The sequence below is a fragment of the Acipenser ruthenus genome, chromosome 17 (genome assembly GCF_902713425.1).
Source record: "Acipenser ruthenus chromosome 17, fAciRut3.2 maternal haplotype, whole genome shotgun sequence".
NCBI classification, from domain to species: domain Eukaryota; kingdom Metazoa; phylum Chordata; class Actinopteri; order Acipenseriformes; family Acipenseridae; genus Acipenser; species Acipenser ruthenus.
The window spans coordinates 17,283,188-17,294,196 of record NC_081205.1 but is presented as its reverse complement, the minus strand read 5'-3'; the positions used below and the strand labels follow the sequence as shown (position 1 = coordinate 17,294,196).

The 11,009-nt window shown below is 40.7% G+C and overlaps 1 protein-coding gene across 1 annotated transcript; it reads right to left on the bottom strand.

The window, feature by feature from the left end:
* Window positions 1–2,523: 2,523 nt before the first annotated feature.
* On the bottom strand, window positions 2,524–10,580 carry fbxo45 (F-box protein 45). Its single transcript, XM_034038776.3, has 3 exons — window positions 9,906–10,580; window positions 4,432–4,788; window positions 2,524–2,817 (listed from the first exon to the last, which is right to left on the bottom strand). The coding sequence occupies exons 1-3, from the start codon at window positions 10,215–10,217 to the stop codon at window positions 2,632–2,634; spliced, it is 855 nt and encodes a 284-aa protein (XP_033894667.2). The 5' UTR covers window positions 10,218–10,580; the 3' UTR covers window positions 2,524–2,631.
* Window positions 10,581–11,009: the final 429 nt, after the last annotated feature.

The window sequence follows — 11,009 nt, the reverse complement described above, 5'->3', positions numbered from 1 at the left end:
CTTTTCTTTGTGTGACCTGGGAAAAGCCCAGGTCTTTTACAAAGTTTCTGGAACTTGTAATTTCTCTTGAATTCTACATTCCAGGTTCAGCGAGCGGTCAAACAAAAGAATGCTCTGCAGGCAGCCATAACCAAAATGAGGAAGCTCAGGAGGAAACGCAAGCTCCAGGAACCCTGAGAGTTCAAAGCATGCAAAAAAGCTTTAAAATGTCATTTAAAGCTGCTAACTCTTAGATAAATACTGTCTTTAGGTAACAAGCTCATGAGGCTGCAGGTAAAGGTATGCTAACCCATCTTAGGAGGGCAGGGGGCAGCGAGAAGGTTGATCATTGTAATGAATAGTAGGACATTGGATTGTTAATCCTGTGAAAGTGTTTAATTTATTAAACTAGACACGGTTCATTGAACTCTTTACTACAAAATGCAAATAAAACTTACTCAGGGACATTCTCGCGGGCAGTTCATAGTAAAACTGGACTGGCTCACACAGAAATGAATTGGGAGTGCTGTTTGCAATTCCTGCTTTGGGTAAAGGGTAAGATGAACAAGTGGATTAATGCAGAAAATAACCAATGGGTGATGGCAGACAACCCCATATTACACTAAATAGATGTCTCTACCAAATGTAAAGTTATGGATTGTCTTGGTGTAAAGCAGTATTTTATACTGACTGTGGAGGTTCAGAGCTGGTTTTGTCTTTCCTTGTAAATGCATTATTTTTGTGTAACCCACACAGAACCATCATCTTTTCTGCTGAATGTAGGAGGAATTTTAAGGATGATTTTAAAAACACTTACTTTGAAACGGCTGCGGTTTACGCAGAAGACACTATAGATTAAAATGTCAACGTTGCAAAACTATTCTGGGCTGGCTGGCTTACTTGAGTTTAAAATACACGTGTAGCATAAAATGATTAAGGTCAACTGAACAGATCCCACTTTGTTGCTACTTTACAGAAATGAAGAGTGAACTCACTGCAGAACTTCAATTACTGTTTGATTCCTGTGAATGAGATGACTGATAAAAACACATATCCTCAATGCAGCGGTTTGAAAATGGCTACATTCTCTCATGCACCGAGATACAGTCGCAGACAAAAGTATTGGCACCCTAAACTTAATATAAGACCATTCAAGAAAATGTGTTAAATACATTTAGTTCAACATGGAGGTGCTTCGATCGTGATATGGGGGTGTTTTAGCAGTTCAAGGACTAGAGATATTCATGTGATTGAAGATTGAGTGAATGCAGTCATGTATCAAAACATTCTACAAAGTACAATGATACCATCTACTCGTAGGCTGATTGGCAGAGTTTATCTTCCAACACGACAATGACCCAAAGCATACTGCTAAGTCAACTCTGGAATTCTGAAGAACACGAACATAAAACTTCTGGAATGGCTTTCACAATCCCCAGATCTTAATACAACAGAAATGCTTTGGACTGATCTGAAAAAAACTGTAGCCAAGCATTGTGTATCCAACCTGTCTGAGCTGAAGGAAATATGCAAGACAGAATGGGCCCAGATTTCAAAACAAGACAAAATAAATGTCTGAAAGCCATAATAAAAGCAGGAGGAGGACTCATGAAATACTAAAGCAGGGGTGCCAATACTTTTGTCATGAACAAATATTTGAAATTGCTTAAGTGCTTTTGTTTATTTATAAATATTGTTACAAAATATTGTATTTTTATTAATTAGTGGCTAATGTTCACCAAAGCTTTCTTGAATTATCTTATATTAACTGTAGGGTGCCAATACTTTTGTCTGCGACTGTATATATCTATATATAGATATACAGAAACACGCACAGTATCCTGGACAGTGTTCAACCACCCCCAATACAGAGCATCTAATGCACTGTACCATTCCCTGCGCTTCTGACTTGCAAAGCCCAGATGGTAGCAAGTATAGACAGACCATCTATCTCAAACAGCCCAGTCAGATGGTATGTCTAATTTTGAACAGGGTGGGATAGTCAGTGCTGTGTTAGTGGGAAGAGCGAAAGGGAGACAGACCGGTGAGTTGACCTGACAACTGTCAGAGCTAACTGGACTGCCCAGTCAAAAAGAAGAATGGAAACTTATTCCTGGGGCTTGTAGAGGGATGGCCCCATGTCTTTAAATAAAGGCTGCCCCAAAATATATTTGGACGGCTGGGGGTGGCACATATGTTGCCCATGTTACCTCATTTTAACGTGCAGTGGTAAACCAAATATTATCCATTTACTGCGAATGTGCTACCTTTACGGCACAGTATGTCTCTCTGCATTTTACATGTCTGTGTGTAACAGGGACCAACATAGCGCTATCAACCTTTTACACTTTGCCACAATTAATTTGGCCTTTCTTTGATTTAAAAAAAAAAAAAAAAACGCAGCACAATTCTTAAAAAAAAAAAAAAGGATGACATGTTCTAATTTAAAATAGTTCAGCAGCTGAAACTGCTGTCAACACTCTTCACACCCCCAGCCCCCAGCCCCCAGCCCCCAGCCCCCAGCCCCCTCCCCCGCCCCCTCCCCCAGAGCCCACTGGGTCTCAGTCCTGCGCTGAACTAGGCTGTGTCTCGTATCACCCCATGCAGATTCCTTGGCACTGTCCCTCTAACCACATGGCACCAAAACTGGCTTCACCCGTCCAGCGGCTTCCCCAGGTACACCATGGTCACTTCCGTGTTCCCGTAGACGGCAGACACGGCTGGGTACAGGCAGGCCTTCGGTAGGCTCCGGAAGGCAATGCCCAGGAACTCGTACCCACGTTCAAACGCCAGTGTCTTGTCCTCCATGTCCAGAATGACCCGGATCCTTTCTCCGATCTGCAAGGAACATTCAAAACAAGACTGTCTAAAAGGCTGACATGGCGGATTTAAAGACAGGCTGATGGGCAACTGCTTATGCCCCAGATTCCAAAACTCTTCAGAATTTTGCCAGAATGTCTGTTACTTTTTATCACAATAGGATAACTTTAGATGTATATAAAGCAATCGTCGTGTTCTTTTCAATTGTGCTCTAGCTGACTGGCCTTAACCTGACCCAGTGTTGAAGCTGGCAAAGACTTATCAAGCCTTTTTACACCAAATTGCAGTTTGATACATTTTTCCTTAAATTAAAATAAAAATTATTAACGTATAAAACAACTATAGCACAACATAAGATTTCTTTCTTTTAATTTGAGGGTCTAATTATTTTATCCCCTAATTCAGAATGTCCAATTATGTTCCCTCACCACAGCCACTCCTCACAGCAGCTCAGGAGGACTGAAGATTAGTGGACATCCTTCAATTCCAGAGCCAAGAAAACCTTTACACCCAGGAGCTCGAAAACAAAGTCAAGTAGAAACACATTTTGGCTGGTACAGCAAGTACAGTATCCTGAAACATTTGTCTGCTTGACTCACTGTAGTTTCTTCAAAAGGCTTGTTGGATTAATTTGAACATTTGTTTTGTATTTACCTTTCTAATGAGGATGGAAGGAAACAGGCACAATTAGATTGTTATAAGCAAACACCGACCCACTGGCTATCTATGCTCACAACCATTTAGGAGAGTACACTGGCGTCATATGCAGTATTAGGGCTTGACTGTTACTACAATTCCACACACATTATTAATAGGGACAGACACCTCCATATACACCCAAATTCTGAAACTCATCACAACTGGATAAACGGTTCTCTAGATAACTGAAAATGTAACCTGCGTGACTCCACTGTAGGGCCATTCCAGCTCAGGATTACCACATTCTGGGTAAGTGGTGCTTGCACCATTTGTGGTTAATAACGATAGATATACACCACATGATGAAGAAAAGAGTTCCAGGCTATGGAAAAAATGTGCAGCCCACATGGTGGCAGGAATGTGTCTGAAAGTGGTAAAATACCCATTCTGATGACCTCGAACCTACTTTTTTTCCCAATGTGGGGGACGACCTAATCAAAAGGCATTAGTATTGTTTTGTTTATCCACAGGGGCTTTGGAACTAAACGGATGTACATTATCACTTGTTCTGTAGTTTAAACTCCCTCCAATGGTCTAGATGTAATGGTCTGAACAATCCTCTTTGTCCATTCAGAGCTGGAATGACCCTATATCTCTGTTGCCAGGGACCTGTTGTTTTTAATCATACCTCATGAGGTCAATACATTTCTCCACATTTACTAAGGACCGCTTGCTTGACAGGAGAAAAACCGGCTGCTAAGGATCGCAGTGTATCCGGCTCACGCTCCCTTCTGCAACAATGCTGGCTTCCTGTTCCCACAATACAGCACTCATTTCAATCAGAGCACCAGCACTGCTGCAGGAGAAAGCCTCTTTCTTCTGGTGAATGTTCCTAAGTAAGAATTGACAAAAAAGCAAAAAAGCCTAGGATGTGTGAATACAGAGCAAGTGCTTGTTGTAAACCCTGCGGGTTGTGGATCCCTTTCCCTGTACCTGGTACTTGGGCGCGTTGTTGCACTGGGGGAAGCTGCCGTTCACCTCTCCGTTGTGCAGCAGGTTGTTGTCCACAAGGTTCCAGCCCCAGCTTTGATCATCACTGCCCAGCAGGGCCACGTAGCCCTGGCATTGCATGGGCGCTCGCTTGGTGGCGAGGCCGATGACAGCCACTGTGCCCAGGGGCCCCTCCCACCAGACCTCCCAGGCGTGGCGGCCCTCGGAGAAGCCGATCTTGCCACGAGCCCCGTCAGTGCTCTGCGCAATGGGGTTCCGGTGCAGCGTGAAGCCATTCTTCTTCACATAGACGTTACGGGAGCAGTCGCTGGAGCTCAGGGCATGCTGAAAGGCTTGCAGCTGGAAGAAGCACAAAGAATAACCTTGGTGACCAAGGTATCTCCTCATTTCTTATTAGCACCATCCACATTATCATTGCACCTCTTCTCGTGTTGGAAGATCGTTTGGTTCTTTGTTTTGTACTACAATTTGGAATACGCAGGTATTTCAAACACCACGCTGCAGGTGAGAAGTTCACTTACATGTTTTGTACCTCAGAAAGTACTCTACAGGACCTTCAGCGAATGTACCAGGATGCAGTAGCTTGTCTGTAGCGTCGTATTCAAAATATCTGCATATTTCTATTTACTATATGAAGTGAAGAACGAAAATATTAGCAGAACAAACTTCGGACCAAAGACACTGTTAAGAAATGTCACATTTCCAATGTTATAATGGGAGAAGGTGGAGATAAGTCCTTGATATTATAATGGCCTCTTGGTTGGTTGAAAACAGGGTTTAGATTTGAATGTACCCCCAAAAAAGTCTGAGCACGAGCAGTCCCTTTCATACTAGATTACAATCTTTGTAACCCTCAGGCTGCAGTTCATTAGCACACAGTATATAAGAACAGCAGGGCTGCACAAACCGATTATTTGAGTCAGATTGATCTTGCCACAGCAGAGGGTTATTGGTATGGATCAGGCTAATTGAAGAAAGTGAATAAACAGCTGCATGGATTTGTGTGGCATGATATTCAGTCTAAGTAAAGCAGCAATCATCACAAATCCAAGCAGCTGTTTCTTCACTCGTTTCACTTGGACTGATAAATTCGCCTGATCAACACCAATGACCCTCACCTGATTTCTGTGGACAGCTCTGATCCAAAGAATCGATTCGCGCAGCACCAAAAACAGTAATGAACAGTACTGAAAATAATAAATAAATACATGAATTGTAGTGCATGTGAACAGACCTATTCACTCCATCCCCACTTGTGTGGCCAGGCTGTTGCTGAATTCCTGATAGAATAACGTCACCACTTTTTGCTCAATTCCTTTGCAGCAATATGAAAGAGGTTCACTTTAGGGATGTTCACAGTTAAGAGTACAAACATTTCCCAAGGGTGAAACGTTTAGAAAATTACCCACAGGTTTAACCACTGTCAAAAATAGTCAAATATAGCGGTCAACTGCAGTGTTATATGTGTGTGTGTGTGAGAGATTTATTTAAGCAATAGTGCCCGTTGATACCGCGTGTTATTTGATGGCGACTGGAGTTATGCGTCCTGAGCCGAAGGTTAGTAGCTATATATAATCTATATAAGCTATATATAATCAGTAGGTACTTGTGTATGTTAACTTTATTCTATACATTACTAAAGGTACAGTAATTGTTATTAATACCTGTTCGATAAGGTGACCAGACTTCCCGTTATGGACGGGACAGTCCCACGTTTGGAACACTGGTCCCAGTGGCCCCAGAACCTTTCTTGGGACACTCATTTCGTCCCATTTTTTTCCCCAGAGCATCGTTGCACCGGTAACAGAATATTGTATTTTCATGCAGGCTGCTGTGTTATTACCATATCTAACTTATTACAGAACAATGACACTTGATGTGACTAAAAGGAATGTTGAACGACCAGTAGCACTAAAAAGCAGCTTTACAGTGCTGTGCAAATCTGGAGAATTACTGTACAGTCAACGTTCATATTTCCAACCAATCACAGAGAATTGTGGGTGGGTTTATCCACTGAGTGTTGCTAAAACGAACTGGCAGCTATCCTCACCTGAATCATCACTCTCGCTGCGTGAAGAGGTTAGACTACTGTAGTCTAACAATAACGGCTCATACACGTACCATTGTATTGTGCTGGAATTATTCTCTTCATTTATGATATCTGCGGCAATTGCGGAAATCAACGCGGTCATGTCACATCACTATGTTTACAACGCAGTGCACTGAAGCTTTTCATGGTTTGAACACTTTGTGCATCAAAATAGCCCATCACAACAATGGAAGGGGCTGTAAAATGTGACACATATTTGGAAACATATTTTCTATTGAAATAAGTCTATATTCCGTTCCAGTTCACCACAGGTACCCTCTAAGAAATGTATGTTCGTGAATAATACAAAATTATTTATGAACTACTTGTTTTCACATTTGTGAAATTCATGTAAAAATATTTACAGTTTCAGAACATTTTTTATTTCTTAAGTATACATGTTATGTTGTTTTTAGCAATAATGAAATACGATAATTTCAGGTCTCCTGGTGCCAATTTAAATGTATTTAAATTGATAGCTGAGTACTGTATATGATACAAATAGTTTAAAACAATAACAAAAAAAAATCAAGTTCTCATTTAATTTTACCTTCCTTCTTTACGAAAATATGTAAATAAGGTGAAGAAGTATATTGTATCCTGCAAAGTTTAACAAATAGAGACAAATATTAATGCTATCTGTTGCATACGTGTGATAGCTATATAAAGGTATTTTCTAATTATTTTACTTGATCACAGCTGTTAGGTTAATAGAAGAAAAACAACATTGATAAAAACAGCAAGAGGCAAATGTCAGGGCTCAAATTACTAGGGGGCTGGGGGCTGGGGGCTGGGGGCTGGGGGCTGGGGCTGGGGTAGGTCCCTGTAAGCTTCTCCAAATAGTTTGATTTCCAGATTTCCTTTTTAACATGTTTTAAGCCGACAGGTATTACTTAAAGTTAAAAACGTTTTCATTGTATGATGGCAGTTCCTGCCTTGTCTATGCAGTTTTTCAGTACCAATCAATGATGCGTTTTTCAGTAGCAATCAATGATAATGAGAAAGTGTGTCCTGACAATCTCAAAACTTCTCTGCGCATTTTACATAGGTTAATGCTTATGCTTATATTAAGAAACATTAAATATTATTTAATAAGTAAAGAAGTGACAATATTTAATTTGATCAGAAAAGGAATATTATTTAATTTTATTACACTTTGATCCATGTCTCAGCCTATACTGTTGAAAAAATAAACTCCAGCCAAGATCAGCAAAGAAATGAGCCTTCTTAAAATGTGTAGTTATCTCATTTAGATTGTCAGAAGACACTTTCTCATGATTATTGGTTGTTACCGAACAATGGAATAGACAGGAAATTTCATCATGCAATTAACAAATTATATATTTTGAAAAAAATAGATTCTATGAAGTAATCGTTTAATAAATATAAATATGGAGATGTGTAATGTTTTCATACAGGAAGGGCCTGGTTTGCAGATTGGACCCTGGAGGATAGCATAAAGATAGAGATAGAGACAGAGATAGAGCGAGATGGAAAGTGGAAATCAAAGAGAGAAGATGCAGTTTCTTAGGCAGAAAAGGGACTCATGATGCAGCAGTAATTAGCAATAAAACAGAATCTCAGGATTTGATATTATAGAATTTCTACTGTATAATGTAATAACTAAACTTGTGTAGAAATGAAATTACAAAGACAACAAGATAATTTATTCACAAAAAGTTTTTGAAAGTAAAAGATTCCATTCTGAATATCACCATGAGTCTCTGCATTCACTTTCAATATAATATTAGATCAAACATTGGCAAAGTGAAAATCAAAACCCCAGAACTTCCCTGTAGCTTGGACGTTGGAAGTTATTCACAATATTTCCATACTGTCCCAGTTTAAGGACTTGAAAATCTGGACACCTTACTGTTCGATTATCCATACTGGTATCGGTCCCAATGAGTTAGGATAATTGCCAGTCCAATGGCAGCAGTGTGGAGTAATAGGGCAGCAGTGTGGCGTAGTGGTTAGGGCTCTGGACTCCTGACCGGAGGGTCGTGGGTTCAATCCCTTGTGGGGGACACTGCTGCTGTACCCTTGAGCAAGGTACTTTACCTAGATTGCTCCAGTAAAAACCCAACTGTATAAATTGGTAATTGTATGTAAAAATAATGTGATAGCTGTATAATGTGATATCTTGTAACAATTGTAAGTCGCCCTGGATAAGGGCGTCTGCTAAGAAATAAATAATAATAATTGACTCTCTACTGTATAAACAATTCCTGCCTTTAGATTTTTAGTAGGAGGGGTTGAAGCTGGCGCTATAACTGTATTATTATTCCCTGGCAGTTGAGAATCACTGGGAATGTCCAACATCAAAAATACTTCAGCCTGGTATTAATAACACATACACACTGTTATCAGCTGCTCCGTCTGGGCTCGTCCGACAAGTATATGTGTGTATATATATATATATATATATATATATATATATATATATATATATATATATATATATATATATATATTGTAGCGTGCACGGGGGAAGGCAGCAGTGTGGCTGGTAGGTGACTTAATCACACACAATGACATAAGCCCGATATACGCTCCTTGCAAAGGAGCCGGCTCTTTTGTACAGCGATATCAAATGCATTTTTTAATTTTTTTTTTTTTGCATGAATTAACCGAATCGAGTTTTCCATCACAATTGTGCTTTTTTTCAGAAACACGTTTTAGCGCATAAAATTATTATTATTATTATTATTATTATTATTATTATTATTATTATTATTATTATTATTAAATCAGAAATGCTGGCATGTTTTGCTGTAGTTTATTTTGGTTCCCGCAGCAGCATCCGACAGCTTCGGTCTAAACTACAGGATAAAACATGCACACAGAATATAACTGCAAATGTCTGTGCTGAATAGTACCCCCAAACCTCCAATGAAGACGTGCCTCGTACCAGCCTCCGGGGGAAAAAAGTTAGGTTAATTAAGACAATAGCGATACATGCTGAAATGAGGGAGGATCTGAACTACTGGCACCGCACACCGGCAGCTACAGTGATACAAATGTGTAACATCTATAAATATAAACGCATCATCGTTTAAAAAATAAAAAAAATAAAAAACTTTCGTCCAGGGCCCTCTGAGTGCATGGGCCTGAGCTCAGTTGCGTCTGCTAATGCTCTGACCCTGACAACACAACACACAACCTGTCAACCCTGCAGTGTAGCTAGCTACCCGAAATCACCGACAATGAGCTCGACCAACCCGACTGGGCTCCAGTTAAATAATGAAATCAATAGGAGAAGATCAATATTAGTCTGAAGCCACTGCGTGTCGGTATTAATACTACTGCAGTGGTACAGTGCATAAAGACATCGGCGTGGCGGGGGTGTACAATTCAAATCCCTTACCTTCCCCTTATAAGTGGGCAAATTGCAGAGAATATCCGAGCGCAGCGCCTCATCTCCCAGGCTCCGAGCGCACAAGCTCCGCCACACATCGTTGTTCTCTTCGGCGAGGAAACTCTGGTTCCAGTGTTTGCACACCAGGGCGCAGCTGAACAAGTCCTTCAGATCCAGATACGAGAACACCAGCTCCAACACCCGGCTAGGCAACCTCCCTGCCACCCCGTCTCCGGCTCCTACATTACCGCCTACAGAGCAGGCAGCAGCGCTTGCACTGGCTGAGCCACCAGCGGCACCGCCTGCCGCCGCACCCGACATGCTGCTGAAGAGATTGCGACAGATGTGAGAGAAAGGTGGTGGAGAGACTATCGGCACCGTATCAGACCAGCTCAGAACCGGATCGCAGCTCCTGAACCTCACACATACCCACAACACAAGGGCGTGGATAAGAACGGGACAAACAATAACACGGTTCCTGGAAGGGGATACCGACTCGGAATGGGAAAGCTAAGATTTAGACTTTATTAAACTAAAAGAAGACATCTATATATAGTATTACATATGTTTTGTTATTGTTCATGGATATTATCGGTGCTGCGTGTTTTGATAATAAAAGATGCTGTATTATGTTTTGTTTTACATGTCGTGCAGGACCTGGTAAGTGAGGGTTAGGACAAAGATCAATTCCGCTGATTCTTCCGTCACACTGCGCGCAGAGGATTGTGGGTACGGAGAGCTGGGGAGAATGTTTTCATTGAGTCAGTGCAGCAGTTTAAAATTTTGGAAACATTTGCAGATTTTCGCCATGTAAAAAAAAATCCATACAATTTTTGAAGTACGTTTAACTTTTGCCCGTCTCTTGAGCAACACGGCAACATTGGCAAATTATGACAGTTCCTAATTATTATGAAAATTGCTCTTCTGGGATGCTGAATTAGGGGTGAAATTCTCAACAAACAAGTGCAGGTACTCATGCACAGCCGGGTGTAAAGATTTTAAAAATGGAGACAATTTGAGTGCCAATAAATAAATACTTAAAAAAATGTATACATATTGGTACACGCTACATTTATGAATACAAAATAAGCCTTAAATAACAGATCAATTATA

What these genes read in the sequence shown, in the direction of transcription:
- fbxo45 (XM_034038776.3), bottom strand. Translation starts at nt 10,217, where the DNA reads ATGTCGGGTGCGGCGGCAGGCGGTGCCGCTGGTGGCTCAGCCAGTGCA. An exon ending in TGCCCACTTATAAGGGGAAG is followed by an intron (nt 4,789 to 9,905) that starts GTAAGGGATTTG and finishes TGCTTCTTCCAG; the next exon opens with CTGCAAGCCTTTCAGCATGC. An exon ending in ACAACGCGCCCAAGTACCAG is followed by an intron (nt 2,818 to 4,431) that starts GTACAGGGAAAG and finishes TGTTCCTTGCAG; the next exon opens with ATCGGAGAAAGGATCCGGGT.